This window comes from Cherax quadricarinatus, chromosome 37 (genome assembly GCF_038502225.1).
Source record: "Cherax quadricarinatus isolate ZL_2023a chromosome 37, ASM3850222v1, whole genome shotgun sequence".
Lineage (NCBI taxonomy): Eukaryota > Metazoa > Arthropoda > Malacostraca > Decapoda > Parastacidae > Cherax > Cherax quadricarinatus.
Window position 1 is genome coordinate 2,844,588 of NC_091328.1, and position 22,932 is coordinate 2,867,519.

At 40.7% G+C, this 22,932-nt stretch overlaps 1 protein-coding gene across 1 annotated transcript; it reads left to right on the forward strand.

Annotated features, from left to right (window-relative positions):
* Positions 1 to 1,214: 1,214 nt before the first annotated feature.
* LOC128702749 (mucin-6-like) lies at positions 1,215 to 12,483 on the forward strand. The gene is made up of 7 exons (XM_053797181.2): positions 1,215 to 1,432; positions 3,760 to 5,088; positions 5,861 to 5,983; positions 6,638 to 6,763; positions 7,145 to 7,270; positions 7,637 to 7,873; positions 10,620 to 12,483. Exons 2-7 carry the CDS (start codon positions 4,098 to 4,100, stop codon positions 11,753 to 11,755), a joined length of 2,739 nt encoding a protein of 912 aa, XP_053653156.2. The 5' UTR covers positions 1,215 to 1,432; positions 3,760 to 4,097; the 3' UTR covers positions 11,756 to 12,483.
* The last annotated feature ends 10,449 nt before the right edge of the window (positions 12,484 to 22,932 follow it).

The following is a 22,932-nucleotide window of genomic DNA, read 5'->3' on the forward strand; positions in this document are numbered from 1 at the left end:
TATATATATATATATATATATATATATATATATATATATATATATATAATCTGCTTATTAATAAATGTTCACATAGAATATAAAATATGTAGGGGGTGGTAGGAGAAGAACATATTCAAACAGCTCTGGGGAGAACCTTGAGTTTTCCCTGAGGTACGTTTATTGTCTTCTCTGAGGATGAGGGTCCCCAGTCCAGCTATAGAGGTGGTACTTAAATATATATATATATATATATATATATATATATATATATATATATATATATATATATATATATATATATATATATATATATATATATATATATATAATGTGTGTGTGTGAAGTGAACACCTGTCTGATGTGGTTGCTGCAGGCAGATGCCTCGCCACTGCACCAACAGGTGTTGAAAAAACACATTGGCTACAGTCCTTGTGATATGCCGCCTGTGTTCCACGGAGTCATCTTTTATGGTTTTCTCATCAAGTGACTTAGGGGGGAAGAGAAATTAAACTACAGAGGCTTTAGAACTGTTAAAATCATACAAATAGATAATTATAGTTATGTGTAAAACGTTAATATAATTTGTCATCGTAAATGTTGAAGAGACAAAAAAGAAAAAAAATAGGCCTATAATGAAGCTAGAGGGTAAAAAAATCTTTAGTAGGCTTCTGTGTTTCACGCAAATTCTTGGACGGCAGCAGCTTCCTTGATTCTTACTGCCAGTCCTGTGATAATAATAATAACAGTAATTGATGGGAGCAGTTGCTGACACACTTGTACTCGATTCGGTGAACGAGGATGTGTGTGTACAAGTCCCACATCAGCAGTTGCTCTGGCCTGAGGAGGAAGCCTCGTAGTCTTACCCTGAAACAAGCTAATTTTTTGTATTCGGTTACAATAAAAGAAGTAGTGGCGAGTGAAGTTTTCATAGAAGACGTATTTGAGCGTTGATTGATGCTGAGAGTAAGAAATTTTTTGTTAAATGCTTTTTTTCGCGGCTGAGATTGAGAAATTTTTCTCATCGGAGCTGACTGTTTCTGTCTGCAACCAGTATGAAGACAGTAACAATCTGGCTTCTATTGATCTTCACCTGTCATACCCATCACGGTATCGTCCATGGACATCAGGCAAGTTATATTTAATTACTTATTTACACACACACATATATACCCACATATACACTCAGATTTTCTGGCTCTTTCCTGTATGTGCGGTGTACGTATGTACGTGTATGTATGAATCAATGATTTATTAATACAGTAATGGTAGAATATTGAAGTTCAACTGATTATATTGACTGACAATGGATCACTTGCGCAGGAGTTCCAAGCAGGAGGTGAGGGTGAGAGCTGTGGCACTGGAGGAGGACAGTGTGTGAGGAGCCAGGCTGACTGTCTCACCTACCTCACAAACTACAATGATTGTCCTCGTGGCTCCCACTGCTGTCTCAGTGAGTATACCCCCAGTTACAGGCTATGCCTTGGTAAAAGTCTAATGCCAATTAATTTTTTCAAGTCCCGGTTTTCAAGGCTTATGGCTAGTGACTAGTGCCTAGTGACTGCATGATCAGCCAGGACGATGCTACACGCGACCAACAGTCCACACAGCCACCTTTCTGATTAATAACTTCAGCAGGAATTTATGTGGGTTTAATCTTGACGACTTATACCTTTATTTACGAAGCATTTCACCTACCCTCTGGCAGAAATATAAAATTCCTGGAGCTCTGATGTTCCCTCAGTCTTTTTTAATTGTGTTTCTAGTTCTTACTTTTCATAAAGTATGACCCTCCTCTATCACTCGCTTTAGTAACTTATTTTAGTGCGTCGCAATCTGCCCTTCGGCCATACTTATTAGTAATTTACTTAAATGATCTAGAAATGAGGTTAACATCAACATTCTGAAAGTTCGTGTAAGACACAAAATTAGTGAAGGAGGATGAAGGCAGCAGAGATTTGAAGGGCTGCCCAAGGCAACATCAGCGAAGAGATTCAGTGAAAACCGTTCAGTTGTACATGAAGTCTGGAAGTGGGAAGTATGGTGGCTACACTCTGCAGGGTGGCTACACTCTGCAGGGTGGCTGCACTCTGCAGGGTGGCTGCACTCTGCAGGGTGGCTGCACTCTGCAGGGTGGCTGCACTCTGCAGGGTGGCTGCACTCTGCAGGGTGGCTGCACTCTGCAGGGTGGCTGCACTCTGCAGGGTGGCTGCACTCTGCAGGGTGGCTGCACTCTGCAGGGTGGCTACACTCTGCAGGGTGGCTACACTCTGCAGGGTGGCTGCACTCTGCAGGGTGGCTGCACTCTGCAGGGTGGCTGCACTCTGCAGGGTGGCTACACTCTGCAGGGTGGCTGCACTCTGCAGGGTGGCTGCACTCTGCAGGGTGGCTGCACTCTGCAGGGTGGCTGCACTCTGCAGGGTGGCTGCACTCTGCAGGGTGGCTGCACTCTGCAGGGTGGCTACACTCTGCAGGGTGGCTGCACTCTGCAGGGTGGCTGCACTCTGCAGGGTGGCTGCACTCTGCAGGGTGGCTGCACTCTGCAGGGTGGCTGCACTCTGCAGGGTGGCTACACTCTGCAGGGTGGCTACACTCTGCAGGGTGGCTGCACTCTGCAGGGTGGCTGCACTCTGCAGGGTGGCTGCACTCTGCAGGGTGGCTGCACTCTGCAGGGTGGCTACACTCTGCAGGGTGGCTACACTCTGCAGGGTGGCTACACTCTGCAGGGTGGCTGCACTCTGCAGGGTGGCTACACTCTGCACTCTGCAGGGTGGCTGCACTCTGCAGGGTGGCTGCACTACTGCAGGGTGGCTACACTCTGCAGGGTGGCTGCACTCTGCAGGGTGGCTGCACTCTGCAGGGTGGCTGCACTACACTCTGCAGGGTGGCTACACTCTGCAGGGTGGCTGCACTCTGCAGGGTGGCTACACTCTGCAGGGTGGCTGCACTCTGCAGGGTGGCTACACTCTGCAGGGTGGCTGCACTCTGCAGGGTGGCTACACTCTGCAGGGTGGCTACACTCTGCAGGGTGGCTACACTCTGCAGGGTGGCTGCACTCTGCAGGGTGGCTGCACTCTGCAGGGTGGCTACACTCTGCAGGGTGGCTGCACTCTGCAGGGTAGCTGGGCATGCATATACAGTACACAAATTAAACTATTTTCGTCTTTAGGTTATAGTGAGTGATGAATATATTTATTGTAGGAAATCTGAATAAATGAAGAATGGGCATAACTAAAAACCGATGCATTAGCAAAACGCCATTAAAACAAAGCTCTGTAAAGCGCGGCCCGCCTGTATATACTGTTGCCTGCATATGTTTTTTGCTGCTTGCTTATGTATAATTTGGCCTGTACAAATTGTACGTGAAATATGAGTACACACCTCTGACTTGCTATCGCTTACCCCTATGATTACGTAAGTACCCTTTCTATGGTCATACACCTGCAGCTGGCGTGAGAGCGCACCAATTAACTGCTGCACAACGCAAGACACACCTGTGTTTCTACGAGCCTGGCATGGGATGACAAGTGAGCTAGAGTGTGACTCGTGTGGATGAGGAACCAGGAGTGGAATGTAAGGACAAGAGTCCCGGACTGTGATTTGGGTGAGAGTATGACAGTGAATGTGGAAGAAGTACTCTCCCGGACTCTATATTGTACTCTAACACTTCATGCAAGTACTGTATATTAAAACATTTGACTTTAAGCACTACTAAAGCAGTATGATAATGCATGGAGTTTAGAGATAATGGCTAAATATTAACAGCATTTCTATTTTCAGGAAGTGATGGCAGAGGTCGTGGCGACGTCAGTGGCAACAAAAATGACAACAGAAGTGGCAACAGAAGTGACAACAGACGTGGCAACAGAAGTGACACCAAAAGTGGAAACAGAAGTGACGCCAAAAGTGGAAACAGAAGTGACGCCAAAAGTGGAAACAGAAGTGGCAACAAAAGTAACAACAGAAGTGGCAACAAAAGTGACAACAGAAATGACAACAAAAGTGACAACAGAAATGACAACAAAAGTGACAACAGAAATGACAACAAAAGTGACAACAGAAATGACAACAAAAGTGACAACAGAAATGACAACAAAAGTCACAACAGGAAACAAACCATGAACATTCCTGGTGAATTAAGAAGACAAAAAAACGCAATGAAAACCTCGATAAGGAAAACACTTGCCTTTTATAACAACACGAAGATAAACAAAGAACTTGCTGAGAATAATCATGATGGGAGATATTCAGGGAAGAGAGTAAACATAAAGAAAAATAAACACCCAAATGGGAATAAGAAAAGAGGAAGTAAGAGAATGAGACAAACCAGACACCGACGAAAACAAGATAGCAAGAAGCACAAAGAAAGTAGAAAGAGATACCAAGAGAGAAAAAATGGTGACAGGGCGAAGCGCACAAGAGAACGCAAGAAACACGTAAGCAAAACGAGCAAGAATAAATGCAGCAGAAGTCAAACACGAAGGGAAGAAAATGAAAGAATCAATGATAAACAATACCACCATACAAAACAAGATAAACAAACTCTAGCTGGAATGATCAGAAGAGCTAGTAGGGCTAAGAACACCAATAAACACGTTGACCAGGGCAATACAAAACCTAGCAGACAACAGGTTAGCGAGAAAGAGTATCGGGGATTTAACAAAAGTAACAGAGACATAGAACACAGAGACAAAGATACAAAGAAGGCTAACAAAAATACAATAACCACAAAACGTTTGAGTAATCGATCAAAAGGAAATAAAAACAAACGGCAAAAGGGAAAATACAAAAAGAGAACGAAAGGAGGCAAGAGCAGACGAGAAAGAATGGGCAAGAATAAAAATCGCAGTAAGCAATATTTAAAGAAGGGACAAAGAGGAATAGAAGAAGATAAACTTGGCAAATTCTTTGAGAGGAAAGGAATGCAGAAGGGTGAATTTCGGGAAGAAAAGGGGAAACAAAATGAGTATATAACATTAAACAAGAATAAACGACGTAACGGGGATAAACGACCAAAATATACAAACAAAGAGTTTAATGGAAGACGGAACCAAGTAGAAAGGGAAGTGAAATTATCCAAGAATAAGAAGAAAGAATTCAGAGTGGAAGGTAGTAAAAATCTTTGATAATCAAGATCGTAACGATATGTTTTTGTGAATTTGTCGGATACGATAAATACATTTAATTGAACTTAAAGTCATGTTTACATTATATTCTTCCAGTTTTGTATATGTGTAAAATATCTATGGTAATGTAAAGTAAAACAAAGAAAAATACGAATTATACACGTCTGAGTGCGCAGAGGAAAAAAAATCGTATATATTATGATGCTTGTATATCTCTTGATGTGTGTGTGTGCACAGAGAGCAACAGTGTTGGAACACCTGTAGCGTTGTATACTTCAGCATGTACAGAGTTAGATCAGGTGTTTGTCAGGAACCAGGACAAGTGTTACCTGACGCGGGTCTTAGTTATATCATGACCCGCAGCTAGAGCTTTGGGCGTCTGACCGAGGCCTTCCATCCCCTTTAAAAATTATGGTTATAATTTAGGGAACTGGAACAGAATTCTTCCTCTGCAAGCCATTCGTATCGTAAGAGGCGACTAAAATGCTGCGAGCAAGGGGCTAGTAACCCTCTCCCCTGTATAAATATATATATATATATATATATATATATATATATATATATATATATATATATATATATATATATATATATATATATATATATATATATTCTTGACTGGTGGTGAGCAAGTTGCGTTCAGCTTGACCCTTGTGTGCTGACAAGCTCTGAGTGGAATTAACCTAACAGCCAGTAGGGGCTATACACATTGAGGTGTATGTCTATTATTTATTAACGCATATATTTCTTTGTAGTGTGCAGAATAAAGAAAAAGTGCAAGAAACACCGTGGCAGCTGCAGGAGTCAGTGTTCAGAGAGAGAACGTGTGATTAGCAGAGGCTGTCGTGGACCTTCGTGCTGGTGCTGTGCCCCGCCCAGTGAGTCTACTACGTGTTAATGTTATTGGTTAGTCCGTAAGATTGATGGGTTATCCTAGGTAATTTACACTATATATGATACTTGTACTTGTGTACCTGTGCCTAAATAAATTTACTTGAGGACTGAGATAGTATACAGCCGTGAAAAGGGTTTCACTTGTTGAGAGAGGCTAGAATGTGGCCTGACCACTTTGGGTGAATTCTAAGAGAAGTTCTCGTTACAAAGTGACTAATGGAATGTATTTCCATTGTGCTTCTTTCAACACAGTTTTAAAATGATTAGCAACTATTCTGATATGCTACATGAAAGTTCCTAATCTGTTACATAACAAATATTTGGAATGTTTGTGAAAAAGACAAATGAGCAGCGTTAGGGAACATATTTGGCTTCGTTTCACTCACTATCTATCGATATAAATATATATATATATATATATATATATATATATATATATATATATATATATATATATATATATATATATATATATATATATATATATATATATATATATAGTAGAATAGAGGACAGGTGTAGCGTATTCGTGGTGCACAAAACAATTAATCTTATATGACGGTCTGGTTTTGGCCGCCCACGATAAATTTGGCTAAAACTTTTGAGATTTTAAACTATTAATATTTATTTCGCCACAGAATGCAAAATAAAGAAAAAATGCAAGAAACATGGTGGTATCTGCAAGAGTGGATGTTCAGGCGATGAACGTCTGATAAAGAAGGGTTGCCGGGGTGCTGAGTGCTGGTGTTGCGCACCTGCAAGACGTGAGTATCATTTGTTCTGTACTTCAATGTTTACATACAGAAGCCTGCATGAAGGACAAATTTGCCAGCACTCAGACTAAATTTAATGGGTGCCCTGCTGTTATTAAGATGCGTTAGACGTTAAATCTTGAAACCGTAATGCTATGCATAGTATAAGTGGCTTTGGCATACTGCTCTTATCTGTATTTTTTTGTACCTCTGTATGTGTGCACAAATTTATAATAAATAAATAAATTTATAATAATATAATAATAATTTATAAAAAGAGTTAGACTTAAATTTAATGCTAACTTCTACTTATTTATAACAAACCTAATCATTCTCGAAGACTGAATTTGGGCCGAAGAGTTTTGTCAATATTCAATCTCTGCGTTCCAACAGCATGCAGAATTAAGAACAAGTGTAAGAAGCGGGGAGGGTTGTGCAAGAAATCGTGTTTAACGAGTGAGAGCGAGGTGAGAAGAGGCTGTAAAGGAGACTGCAAGTGTTGTGTGGCGATTAGTGAAGGTAAGACCAACTTTTATTAACACATGCAAACCTTAAAGGAAACACATACTTCCCGATATGCTGAAACTCTGAGAGTGTCATAAAAAGATGTATCCTCTGTGTCCTTTAACTAAAATATATTTTGTGTTGTATTGTCAGTGGATAATTTTGTATGCCGCAAGAGAAGTGATTGACACAGGCTATGTACAAGTCTTGGCTTGTACCTAGACTGTTAGCTAATCTAACGGTGGTCTCACTACCAGTAGATTAGCTAACCAGTAGATCAGCCAGAATAACTCACAGTACTCATTGTAAACTATTGTACTTTCATCATATTCCGAAACTCATTTCATGAACACCATTACACATTATTGCTACTTTCAACAGCATGCATCTACCAGGCACCTTGTGATGAGGGTCACGGTGTGTGCAGAGCTGGGTGCTACACTGGGGAACATGAGGTGGGTGAGGGGTGTGGAGGCTACAACTGCAGGTGCTGCACCAAGCGTCTTCCATTCTGCCCTTTCACTGCTTCATGTCCAGGACTCTGTGTACACAAGATTTACTGTATTATGCCTACCAAGTACTACTACTGTTCGGAAGATTCCTGCGTCTGTTGCGATAGTAAGTAACCTCTTTCATTAAGAGACAAAGCATTCACGCATACATACATACGTATATATAGAAAATCTTAAGCTCAAAGAAGAACATTCAAAAGAATTGGCAGTAAAAGATTAGGAAGAAGACTGTGGTTGGTAATTGTAAAGATCTGATATTAGCTGTATTTTAGAACAAAATGATGAGAATCATCTCGTTGTAAATGTAAATGTTTTCTGTGAGGAACAGGAAAGTTTTAGGTAAACAAGGAACTGGAGAAAATGACAATTATGGTTGAAGAACTGACCCAAAGTCTGGAAATGTGAAAGCTGAATGAGAAGCTGGAGAGAATAAAGGGGATCATGGAAGGGACAGTGATAATGCAGTCACAGAAGGAGGGAAGAGGCAGGAGAGGACAAAAGGAAAAATCTTTTGAGAAGGTTCTCACAGAAAACCAGACTGCATAGAAAATAAGAGAATCTATAAATGAACTGATGACAAAGCAAGCTGGATAAGAAAAATGGGATGAAGAAGAAAGGAGATCACTGAAAAATCTATGGCCCTCGGAGGAGAGATAAAAGAAGAGGGAAAGATGGGAGAAGAAACAAAGTGATAAGAGGAATCATTGAGATCATAGGAGGAAAGGCTGAAGTACAGCAGATCACAAATTTTCAGAGAACTGGAAGATAGACTCGGGGCAAAAGACGCCAAGTCAAGCTAACCCTCTTATCAGAAGAATCAGTATGAGACAGAACTATATGACAGAAATCATTTTAAGGGGTACGAAATGTTATCATCGTGTGTACCTGGATGGGTGTTACTAGTAAGGCTTTTTTGTAAAGCTGGTAGATTATTCCAAGGAGCTCTGGAAGGAGTCTTCCTAAGTAATTGACCGTATTTAAGATCGCCCCTTTCTTGTAACAAAGTATTGGAACAATGTATGACCTAGTTATTCTTTTAAATAATCAGTATAGTGACTAAGGTATAATTCCAACTAGGAAACAAAATCCAACAATATAAAATTAACGACCTTAGTGTTAAAGTATTTATCAATCAATTAATCAAGTTTATTCTCTATGAGGATTACAATGCTGGGTTTACAGGTTTTGGATATTGTGTGGTTTACATGTTTTAAAATACTAATTACAGAGGGGGCCACTAGGACACCTAGCATTATTAATTTATATACAAGAATATTCAAGGTACCTTATTACTCAAGGTATCTTATTACTGAAGGTACAAGATTTACAATCGTCTTCGTAAATATCTTACTTTAAGGTAACTCAAAGTCATGAATTTACATAGTAGTTATAAATAACTAGTAAGTACAATGGAAGTAACACGTTATCCATATAAGGACGGATCTTACGATACAGTTAAGCAGTGATTATAAATCCCAAATTCAAATTAAGAGTTTGCACAACACTAGAACTTCGTCAGGATCAATGAAATGAAAGTAGTGACCGTAAAAATTGGCCCTTCTGTAGGCTACCGAATCTAGGCTCAACACAGATTATTGCAATCTATGTCTTACCGTAGTTGTACTCAAAATTAAGATCTATGTTCTGTAGTTAATGAAACAGACATACATAGAATGTCTGAAAGACATACCTTAAGAGACAACGCAAATGACCAAGTCTATTAATAACTGTTTTACCACCAATACACAGAGTAAACCAGGAGTTACCAACGTCACCGTTTCTTAAAGAAACTTGAAACTCTACCAGACAACCAGAGGAGAGAGAGATATGTTTACTCTGCTCAGGGGCGGACAAGACTCCCTGAATCCAAATCCACTGACCTAAGATCAGGTGGGATCACGTGACTCAGCAGTGAGCTAGATCCTAAACCAACTAACAGTAGTTGGCATGATTGTTTCCCACCATCAGTAGTTTGTTCTCCTCATTTAAGAAAAGAGGCACATTTACCTATTTACACAATTAATAATAATAATAATACCAATAATAATAATAAAGATAATGATAACTGATGAGACAGATAATATGAAGCCAAACATCCTCATTTTAGCTACATTAATGAATATATTCGTGAGAGTTACTTTCTCTTACAGTAATTAAATACAACATTGGGTCCCATACACGAGGAACAACAATGGGGAACAAACATGAAGATGAACTGAAGGTATAAACACAGGAGGGAGAAACAGGGTGGCAGGATAGCAGGAGCCTCAGCCTCCTGAGATCCCCGATCCCACGTCATCCCCTGAGGATCCTTCAGCAAGCCTATCTTGTGTTCCTGGCCACCTTCCCACATCTCACCTGCTCCTCACTTTGCTATTTACAATTTGTAACCGATTTATTTTCTACACTAATTAAAAATATCTCATTTTATTCTAGATAGTCGGCATTATTATTATTAATATTATTTTTGTTATTATTAAGAGACCCTTCACTGGTAGCTGTTATAGAGCACTAGGGAAATGGGAAATAATCAGGCTTGGTCCAAAGAGCGGAAGAGTAGTTCCAACCCCTTGGATTAAGAACCCTTCACCTGCATCAAGGTATATGCCCATGAAGAGTTTCTTTGTTGAGGCGACAATTAAAAAAAGGTCACCTAAGCATTTCTTCCAGTTTCACTTGACGGACCTTTGCGCTGACCTTTCCATGTGTCTTCAGCTTTTTTTTCCCTGTTTACTGTATCTTACAGAGAGAGTTTATAAATAACAAATTATTTTCATACTGAGATTCTTCGTTTACGAATGTTAAATGATTTCTATATATTCTAACTGCCAATAAACCATTACTTGCCACAGGAAAGGATATCGTTTACACCACACAAACTCCCGTCGGACACAAGTTAGTAAGTGAAGCAAGAACTGGAACACCAAGCACCTCGGACACCACTGTGCTGACTGCTGGAAGACTGAGTGCATCCAGTTCAGGACGACTTACCGCTTCAAGTCGAAGTCCCGGACGACCTATAATCAGAAGTTCTGGACATACTACGATAAAGTCTCTATCATTTACCACAACATCAACTACATCCACTACCATTAAAAGAACAACATCTAAAACGCCAGGCATTAATAAAACTACAATGTCATCAACTTTCACTTCATCCCCAGATACAACCACAACAATCATAACGTCGACCACCACCTCAACCACAACAACTACTACTACGATAACAACTACAACACCAACTACTACCATAACCACAACACCAACTACTACCATAGCTACAACACCAACTACTACCATAACCACAACACCAACTACTACCATAGCTACAACACCAACTACTACCATAACAACGACTACATCACCAACTACTACTATAACAACAACTACAACACCAACTACCATAACAACAACTACCACCATAACAACTACCACCATAACAACTACCACCACCATAACAACTGCCACCACAACAACTACAACCACAACAACAACCACCACATTACCAACCAGTGCAACATCCACAACACCAAATATCACAATGACTAACAGTGCAACCACCAACACAAACCTAACTACCACATCACCACCATCTACTAACATAACAAATACCACCATAACCACTACCACTAACACAACACCTACCACCACTACAACTACTAACACAACATTAGCTACCAGTATAATGCCCACCCTCACAACAACTATCACCAGCACACCAACTTCTACTACCACAACATCAGCTACCACCACAACAACTACCACCACAACAACCACCACCACGACAACTACTTCCACGACAACAGTTACCACAACAACTACCACCACAACGCCTACCCCTTCAACAATTATCATAGCTACATCTACCACAACTATTACCAACACTTTGCCAACCACAACCACAACAGCTACTTCCTCATCACCATTTATCACCACAATAATTCAACCCACAACTACCACCACAATTACCTCAACAACTACCAGGTGAAGCGCTTAGCAGTCCACTTGTCTGGGGCTCACATGTATGTGGTCCACTCGTCTGGGGCCCCACATGTATGTGGTCCACTCATCTGGGGCCCCACATGTATGTGGTCCACTCGTCTGGGGCCCACATGTATGTGGTCCACTCGTCTGGGGCCCCACATGTATGTGGTCCACTCGTCTGGGGCCCCACATGTATGTGGTCCACTCGTCTGGGGCCCCACATGTATGTGGTCCACTCGTCTGGGGCCCCACATGTATGTGGTCCACTCGTCTGGGGCCCACATGTATGTAGTTCACTCCTCTGGGGCCCCACATGTATGTGGTCCACTCGTATGGGGCCCCACATGTATGTGGTCCACTCGTATGGGGCCCCTCATGTATGTGGTCCACTCGTCTGGGGCCCCACATGTATGTGGTCCACTCGTCTGGGGCCCCTCATGTATGTGGTCCACTTAAGTGTTGATTACCTTAACGCTTGTGTTAAAGATTCCAACCTACTTGGATGCACGTAAGAATGCACGTAAGAATGCACGTAAATATGCACATAAAATGCAAGTAAGAATTTTCCAATGCACGTAACATTAAATTATATTCATAGAATGAAAGTTAAAATCATCTAATTCTAAATCTTTTGACCAGGAACTGATACTGGTGATGAACCATTGATTTAGTTAGTTTTAGCCACCCTTCCTTTCCTTGGATCAAACCTTATTACCTTCCATTACGATATTATCACGCACAATAATAATAATAATAATAATAATAATAATAATAATAATAATAATAATAATAATAATAATAATAATAATAATAATAATATTTTTAAAAACCTTTGCCGTCTCTTATTGTTTAATACTAGAAATTTGTGGAGGGATTTTCAGATCTCTTTTTTCACATTATAAGCTTCAGGCATATGACATTTTTTTTTTTTTTGAGTTATGGTTTCGGAGGCAGAGTAGACTGTATGTGTAGCCTGTATGGGCCAGGAGTCTCTGATAAGGAAACGTGAAGTTTATGGTTCGAAACAACTTGATATTTAGGCGAAACTTGATATTTAGGCGAAACTTGATCTCAATAATGGCTTCCAAACTGCCATAGTATCCTGGAGGAAGACGTGAACCTGGTACAGTGGACGGCAGAGGCTGATGGAGACTCAGGACAAGGACGCCTTTGCTTACGAATATTTCTACTACCGGGGAATGGGACACTTGAACAGAAGTGTCTCATTCTTCAGCTGTTTTCAAAATCAGTTTCATGGCTTCTAATATTGACTGGAGACAATGTTATTATTCAAGCGCCGTGATAAGCCTATGAGATTTTCAAATTTGTCTTGTATGTGTAGCCCAGCTGGGTAACAAGCATGATAATATTAAAAATAACAGTAGTGATACAAGCAGTAAAAGTCATAATAATAATAATAATAATAATAATAATAATAATAATAATAATAATAATAATAATAATAATAATAATAATAATAAAATAATAATATTAATAGTAATAATAATAATAGCCTGGAACTTTGCCTACTGTAATCCGGAACTTTGCCTGCTGTATAAACGGGGCCTTCTTGTAGTCCGGGACCTAACCTGCTGTATAAGCGGGGCCCTGCTGAACTTTAACAAGTAATGAAGAGGCTTTTGGGTTAAAAAAATAATAGAAAAAGCCTCAGGTATTGTGGATATAGGTTCAAGAGGCACGTCATGACCGGTTTCATCTGATCGGCACCAGCCAGCCGGGTTTGTGTGATAAACAGAAGGACACAGCATGGTGGTCCTGTTGAGAGGAGAGGGATACAGGGAAAGAATACCATCCACTCCCTGAAGTTTCTCCTATATAATTTTAACTTAAGTCAGGTGAGGAGAACAGATTCAGGCGCTGGTTCAAAGATAAATGGAAAACATGAGTCATTGACATCTGTAACAGTGGGAGCCTCTGAAGGAGATAAACCACTGTGATGAAGCTAACAGGTGTCCTGGAGATAAATTTAAACTTCATCCCAGTGGGATGGCAGTGCAGGAAAATCCTCCATCGGCTTGAGGATTAACACCCAGTATGTGTCCTTGAAGGTTAACACCCAGTATGTGTCTTGGAATTTAAATACCCAGTCTGTGTTCTTGAAGATAAACACAATGTGTAATTGAAGTCCATAAATTTTCTTCTCAGATATTCCCGGTCCTGGCCATGTGTCAGAAATTAGATATAATTACGTCTCTAAGAGTGAGTTTGCTGGGTACATGTTGTGTTCACCATTGTCCACTTGGGTGTGAACGTGTGTACTGCTGTATACAGACATGTGTCTTATGTGTCGGCTTTATCAGTACACACGTGTGTGTACAAGTGTACATATAATTAAACATTTGTATGTGTCTGAGAATGCGTGAGAGTCGCTGTGGAAGTCAGCCAGCTAGAAATGTTATCTAATATTGGAAGATAGTGCAACAGGTGTTTCACAAGGGTTCGGCATTGTATCTTTCCGTATACTGTGTATTCTAACCGCTGAGGCTTCCTGATAGTAAGTTCATCTGTAAGTCTGTGTACGCAGGATGCAATCTGTAAATATCTGTTTATCAATATTAAATTTGTTACAAACACACACACCCGTACACAAGCACGCATTTATGCACACACACACACATACACACACACACACATACACACACACACACACACACACACACACACACACACACACACACACACACACACACACACACACACACACACACACAGGTATGATAAAGCTCACGGCTCAGGGAGAGTGACCTAGTAGCGATCAGTGAAGAGGCGGGGCCAGGAGCTCGGACTCGACCCCCGCAACCTCAACTAGGTGAGTACAACTAGGTGAGTACACACACACACACACACGAGCGGGGTCCCACAGGGGTCGGTCCTAGGACCAGTGCTATTTTTGGTATATGTGAACGACATGACGGAAGGGTTAGACTCAGAAGTGTCCCTGTTTGCAGATGATGTGAAGTTAATGAGGAGAATTAAATCTGATGAGGACCAGGCAGGACTTCAAAGAGACCTGGACAGACTGGACACCTGGTCCAGCAAATGGCTTCTCGAATTTAATCCTGCCAAATGCAAAGTCATGAAGATAGGGGAAGGGCACAGAAGACCACAGACAGAGTATAGGCTAGGTGGCCAAAGACTGCAAACCTCACTCAAGGAGAAAGATCTTGGGGTGAGTATAACACCGAGCATGTCTCCGGAAGCACACATCAATCAGATAACTGCTGCAGCATATGGGCGCCTGGCAAACCTGAGAACAGCATTCCGATACCTTAGTAAGGAATCATTCAAGACACTGTACACCGTGTATGTCAGGCCCATACTGGAGTATGCAGCACCTGTTTGGAACCCGCACTTGATAAAGCACGTCAAGAAACTAGAGAAAGTACAAAGGTTTGCGACAAGGTTAGTTCCAGAGCTAAGGGGAATGTCCTATGAAGAAAGATTAAGGGAAATCGGCCTGACGACACTGGAGGACAGGAGGGTCAGGGAAGACATGATAACGACATATAAAATACTGCGTGGAATAGACAAGGTGGACAAAGACAGGATGTTCCAGGGAGGGGACACAGAAACAAGAGGCCACAATTGGAAGTTGAAGACACAAATGAGTCAGAGAGATAGTAGGAAGTATTTCTTCAGTCATAGAGTTGTAAGGCAGTGGAATAGCCTAGAAAATGACGTAGTGGAGGCAGGAACCATACACAGTTTTAAGACGAGGTTTGATAAAGCTCATGGAGCGGGGAGAGAGAGGGCCTAGTAGCAACCGGTGAAGAGGCGGGGCCAGGAGCTAGGACTCGACCCCTGCAACCACAAATAGGTGAGCACAAATAGGTGAGTACACACACACACACACACACACACACGCATGTAAAAGGGAGGGCACTGCAATGGATAAGGGAATACCTGACAGGGAGGCAGCAACGAGTCATGGTACGTGAAGAGGTATCACAGTGGGCGCCTGTTACGAGCGGGGTCCCACAGGGGTCAGTTCTAGGACCAGTGATATTTTTTATATATGTGAACGACATGATGGAAGGAATAGACTCTGAAGTGTCCCTGTTCGCAGATGACGTGAAGTTGATGAGAAGAATTAAATCGGACGAGGATGAGGCAGGACTGCAAAGAGACCTGGAGAGGCTGGACATGTGGTCCAGTAACTGGCTTCTCGAATTCAATCCAGCCAAATGCAAAGTCATGAAGATTGGGGAGGGGCAAAGAAGACCGCAGACAGAGTATAGGCTAGGTGGACAAAGACTACAGACCTCACTCAGGGAGAAAGACCTTGGAGTGACCATAACACCGAGCACATCACCGGAGGCACACATCAACCAAATAACTGCTGCAGCATACGGGCGCCTGGCAAACCTGAGAATAGCGTTCCGATACCTTAATAAGGAATCGTTCAAGACACTGTACACTGTGTATGTTAGGCCCATACTGAAGTATGCAACACCTTTCTGGAACCCACACCTGGTCAAGCACTTCAAGAAGTTAGAGAAAGTACAAAGGTTTGCAACAAGGCTAGTCCCAGAGCTTAAGGGAATGTCGTACGAGGAAAGGTTAAGGAAAATCGGACTGACGACACTGGAGGACAGAAGGGTCAGGGGAGACATGATAACGACATACAAGATACTGCGGGGAATAGACAAGGTGGACAGAGATAGGATGTTCCAGAGAGGGGACACAGGGACAAGGGGTCACAACTGGAAGCTGAAGACTCAGACGAGTCACAGGGAGGTTAGGAAGTATTTCTTCAGTCATAGAGTTGTCAGCAAGTGGAATAGCCTAGCAAGTGAAGTAGTGGAGGCAGGAACCATACATAGTTTTAAGAAGAGGTATGACAAAGCTCAGGAAGCAGAGAGAGAGGACCCAGTAGCGATCAGTGAAGAGGCGGGGCCAGGAGCTAAGTCTCGACCCCTGCAACCACAATTAGGTGAGTACAATTAGGTGAGTACACACACACACACACACACACACACACACACACACACACACACACACACACACACACACACACACATACACACATCAAGAAGTTAGAGAAAGTACAAAGGTTTGCAACAAGGCTAGTTCCAGAGCTCAGGGGAATGGCGTATGATGAAAGGTTGAGCGAAATCGGACTGACGACACTGGAGGACAGAAGGGTCAGGGGAGACATGATAACGACATACAAGATACTGCGGGGGATAGACAAGGTGGACAGAGACAGGATTTTCCAGAGAGGGGACACAGAAACAAGGGGTCACAATTGGAAGCTGAAGACTCAGACGAGTCACAAGGACGTTAGGAAGTATTTCTTCAGTCATAGAGTCGTCAGGAAGTGGAATAGCCTAGCAAGTGAAGTAGTGGAGGCAGGAACCATACATAGTTTTAAGAAGAGATATGACAAAGCTCAGGAAGCAGAGAGGGAGAGGACCCAGTAGCGATCAGCGAAGAGGCGGGGCCAGGAGCTGAGTATCGACCCCTGCAACCACAATTAGGTGAGTACACCACAGGGGTCAGTCCTAGGACCGGTGCTCTTTCTCGTATTTGTGAACGACGTGGCGGAAGGAATAGACTTTGAAGTGTCCCTGTTTGCAGATGATGTGAAATTCATGAGAAGAATACAATCGGACGAGGACCAGGAATAATTACAAAGGGATCTGGGCAGGCTGCAGGCCTGGTCCAGAAATTGGCTCTGGAGTTCAACCCCACCAAGTGCAAAGTCATGAAGATTGGGGAAGGGCAAAGAAGACCGCAGACGGAGTACAGTCTAGAGGGCCAAAGACTACAAATCTCACTCAAGGAAAAAGATCTTGGGGTGAGCATAACACCAGGCACATCTCCTGAGGCGCACATCAACCAAATAACTGCTGCAGCATATGGGCGCCTAGCAAACCTCAGAACAATATTCCAACATCTTAATAAGGAATCGTTCAGGACCCTGTACACCGTGTACGTTAGGCCCATATTGGAGTATGCGGCACCAGTTTGAAACCTACACTTATCCAAACACGTAAAGAAACTAGAGAAAGTGCAAAGGTTTGCAACAAGACTAGTGCCAGAGCTAAGGGGTGTGTCCTACGAGGAGAGTCTAAGGGTAATCGACCTGACGACACTGGAGGACAGGAGAGATAGGGATGACATGATAACGACTTATAAAATACTGAGAGGAATTGACAAGGTTGACAGAGACAGAATGTTCCAGAGATGGGACACAGCAACAAGGGGTCACAGTTGGAAGTTGAAGAGTCAGATGAACCACAGGGATGTTAGGAAGTATTTCTTCAGCCACAGAGTAGTCAGGAAGTGGAATAGTTTGGGAAGCGATGTAGTGGAGGCAGGATCCATACATAGCTTTAAGCAGAGGTATGATAAAGATCATGGTGCAGGGGAAGTGAACCAGTAGAGGCCAGCGAAGAGACGGGGCCAGGAGCTATGATTCGACCCCTGCAACCACATCTAGGTGAGTACATACATGCATACATACACACACACACATATATATATATATATATATATATATATATATATATATATATATATATATATATATATATGTATGTATATATATATATATATATATATATATATATATATATATATATATATATATATATATATATATATATATATATATATATATATATATATATATATATATATATATATATATATGTCGTGCCGAATAGGCAGAATTTGCGATCTTGGCTTAAATATCAAAGCTCATCTTGCCGTATAGGGCAAGTGAAAATTTGTGTATGCAATAATTTCGCCAAAATCATTCTGAACCTAGTGAGAAAAATATATTTGATTGTGTTTGTTTAGTATTAAATTATTGTAAACGTATTTAAAATATATTTAGTTGGGTTAGGCTAAAATAAAATGCTCTTGTTATAATAAGGATAGGTAAGTTTTCTAAGATTCTTTTGGTGCAAAATTAAAATTTTTTACATTAACATAAATGAAAAAATATATCTTTAAACGTATAAGAGAAAATTTCAGAAAGGACTTAATTTTAAATGAGTTCTTGCTAATTGACCAGTTTTACATATTCGGCACGACATATATATATATATATATATATATATATATATATATATATATATATATATATATATATATATATATATATATATATATATATATATATATATATATATATATATATATATATATATATATATATATATATATATATATATATATATTTTTTTTTTTTTTTTTTTTCAACAAGTCGGCCGTCTCCCACTGAGGCAGGGTGACCCAAAAAAGAAAGAAAATCCCCAAAAAGAAAACACTTTCATCATCATTCAACACTTTCACCACACTCACACATTATCACTGTTTTTGCAGATGTGCTCAGAATACAACAGTTTAGAAGCATACACATATAAAGATACACAACATATCCTTCCATACTGCCAATATCCCAAACCCCTCCTTTAAAGTGCAGGCATTGTACTTCCCATTTCCAGGACTCAAGTCCGACTATATGAAAATAACAGGTTTCCCTGAATCCCTTCACTAAATATTACCCTGCTCACACTCCAACAGATCGTCAGGTCCCAAGTTATCATTCGTCTCCATTCACTCCTATCTAACACGCTCATGCACGCTTGCTGGAAGTCCAAGCCCCTCGCCCACAAAACCTCCTTTTCCCCCTCTTTCCAACCCTTTCGAGGACGACCCCTACCCCTCTTTCCTTCCCCTATAGATTTATATGCTTTCCATGACATTCTACTTTGATCCATTCTCTCTAAATGACCAAACCACCTCAACAACCCCTTTTCTGCCCTCTGACTAATGCTTTTATTAACTCCACACCTTCTCCTAATTTCCACACTCCGAATTTTCTGCATAATATTTACACCACACATTGCCCTTAGACAGGACATCTCCACTGCCTCCAACCGTCTCCTAGCTGCTGCATTTACCACCCAAGCTTCACATCCATATAAGAGTGTTGGTACTACTATACTTTCATACATTCCCTTCTTTGCCTCCATAGATAACGTTTTTTGACTCCACATATACCTCAATGCACCACTCACCTTTTTTTCCTCATCAATTCTATGATTAACCTCATCCTTCATAAATCCATCCGCCGACACGTCAACTCCCAAGTATCTGAAAACATTCACTTCTTCCATACTCCTCCTCCCCAATTTGATATTCAATTTTTCTTTATCTAAATCATTTGATACCCTCATCGCCTTACTCTTTTCTATGTTCACTTTCAACTTTCTACCTTTACACACATTCTCAAACTCATCCAACAACCTTTGCAATTTTTCTTTAGAATCTCCCATAAGCACAGTATCATCAGCAAAAAGTAACTGTGTCAATTCCCATTTTGAATTTGATTCCCCATAATTTAATCCAACCCCTCTCCCGAACACCCTAGCATTTACTTCTTTTACAACCCCATCTATAAATGTATTAAACAACCATGGTGACATTACACATCCCTGTCTAAGACCTACTTTTACCGGGAAGTATTCTCCCTCTCTTCTACACACCCTAACCTGAGCCTCACTATCCTCATAAAAGCTCTTTACAGCATTTAGTAACTTACCACCTATTCCATATAATTGCAACATCTGCCACATTGCTCCTCTATCCACTCTATCATATGCCTTTTCTAAATCCATAAATGCAATAAAAACTTCCCTACCTTTATCTAAATACTGTTAACATATATGCTTCAATGTAAACACTTGATCTACACATCCCCTACCCACTCTAAAACCTCCCTGCTCATCCGCAATCCTACATTCTGTCTTACCTCTAATTCTTTCAATTAAAACCCTACCGTATACTTTTCCTGGTATACTCAGTAAACTTATTCCTCTATAATTTTTACAGTCTCTTTTGTCCCCTTTCCCTTTATATAAAGGGACTATACATGCTCTCCGCCAATCCCTAGGTACCTTCCCCTCTTGCATACATTTATTAAACAAAAGTACCAACCACTCCAACACTATATCCCCCCCTGCTTTTAACATTTCTGCCACGATCCCATCAGTTCCAGCTGCTTTACCCCCTTTCATTCTACGTAATGCCTCACGTACCTCCCCCACACTTACATTCTTCACTCCTTCACTCCTAAAAGATGGTATACCTCCCTGGCCAGTGCATGAAATTACCGCCTCCCTTTCTTCCTCAACATTTAAAAGTTCCTCAAAATATTCTCGCCATCTACCTAATATCTCCCTCTCCCCATCTACTAACTCCCCTACTCTGTTTTTAACTGACAAATCCATACTTTCCCCAGGCTTTCTTAACTTGTTTAACTCACTCCAAAATTTTTTCTTATTTTCATTAAAATTTCTTGACAGTGCCTCTCCCACTCTATCATCTGCTCTCCTTTTGCACTCTCTCACCACTCTCTTCACCTTTCTTTTACTCTCCATATACTCTGCTCTTCTTATAACACTTCTGCTTTGTAAAAAGCTCTCGTAAGCTACCTTTTTCTCTTTTATCACACCCTTTACTTCATCATTCCACCAATCACTCCTCTTTCCTCCTGCCCCCACCCTCCTATAACCACAAACTTCTGCCCCACATTCTAATACTGCATTTTTAAAACTATTCCAACCCTCTTCAACCCCCCCCCACTACTCATCTTTGCACTAGCCCACCTTTCTGCCAATAGTCGCTTATATCTCGCCCGAACTTCCTCCTCCCTTAGTTTATACACTTTCACCTCCCTCTTACTTGTTGTTGCCACCTTCCTCTTTTCCCATCTACCTCTTACTCTAACTGTAGCTACAACTAAATAATGATCCGATATATCAGTTGCCCCTCTATAAACATGTACATCCTGGAGCCTACCCATCATCCTTTTATCCACCAATACATAATCTAACAAACTACTTTCATTACGTGCTACATCATACATGTACCTTGTATATTTATTTATCCTCTTTTTCATAAAATATGTATTACTTATTACCAAATTTCTTTCTACACATAGCTCAATTAAAGGCTCCCCATTTACATTTACCCCTGGCACCCCAAATTTACCTACTACTCCCTCCATAACATTTTTACCCACTTTAGCATTAAAATCCCCAACCACCATTACTCTCACACTTGATTCAAAACTCCCCACGCATTCACTCAACATTTCCCAGAATCTCTCTCTCCTCTACACTTCTCTCTTCTCCAGGTGCATACACACTTACTATAACCCACTTTTCACATCCAATCTTTATTTTACTCCACATAATCCTTGAATTTTTACATTTGTAGTCCCTCTTTTCCTGCCATAACTTATCCCTCAGCATTATTGCTACTCCTTCTTTAGCTCTAACTCTATTTGAAACTCCTGATCTAATCCCATTTATTCCTCTCCATTGAAACTCTCCCACCCCCTTCAGCTTTGTTTCACTTAAAGCCAGGACATCCAGTTTCTTCTCATTCATAACATCCACAATCATCTCTTTCTTATCATTTGCACAACATCCACGCACATTCAGACTTCCCACTTTGACAATTTTCTTCTTCTTATTCTTTTTACTAATCTTTACAGGAAAAAGGGGTTACTAGCCCATTGTTCCCGGCATTTTAGTTGACTTTTACAACACGCATGGCTTACGGAGGAAAGATTCTTATTCCACTTCCCCATGGATATAAAAGGAAAAGTAATAAGACCAAGAACTATTAAGATAAAATCAAAGAAAACTCAGATGAGTGTGTATAAATAAACGTGTACATGTATGTGTAGTGTGACCTAAGTGTAAGTAGAAGTAGCAAGACATGCCTGTAATCCTGCATATTTATGAGACAGACAAAAGACACCAGCAATCCTACCATCATGTAAAACAATTACAGGCTTTCGTTTTACACTCACTTGGCAGGACGGTAGTCCCTCCCTGGGTGGTTGCTGTCTACGAACCTACGATTTATAATATATCTATATATATATATATATATATATATATATATATATATATATATATATATATATATATATATATAGATATATATATATATATACGTATATATATATATTTCTTAGGGAATAAAATATATCAAACTGGAATGAATAGTAAGAGAGATGTGTAACAATTCAAAATTAGATATTTTAAAGCAAAGGTTCCCAACCTTTTTATTCCTTTGTAGCCCCTAAAAATGAATGAATGAATGAATGAGGACTCACAGGTAAGGACTCCA

What these genes read in the sequence shown, in the direction of transcription:
- LOC128702749 (XM_053797181.2), top strand. Translation starts at nt 4,098, where the DNA reads ATGAACATTCCTGGTGAATTAAGAAGACAAAAAAACGCAATGAAAACC. An exon ending in CTGGTGCTGTGCCCCGCCCA is followed by an intron (nt 5,984 to 6,637) that starts GTGAGTCTACTA and finishes ATTTCGCCACAG; the next exon opens with AATGCAAAATAAAGAAAAAA. An exon ending in TTCCTGCGTCTGTTGCGATA is followed by an intron (nt 7,874 to 10,619) that starts GTAAGTAACCTC and finishes TACTTGCCACAG; the next exon opens with GAAAGGATATCGTTTACACC.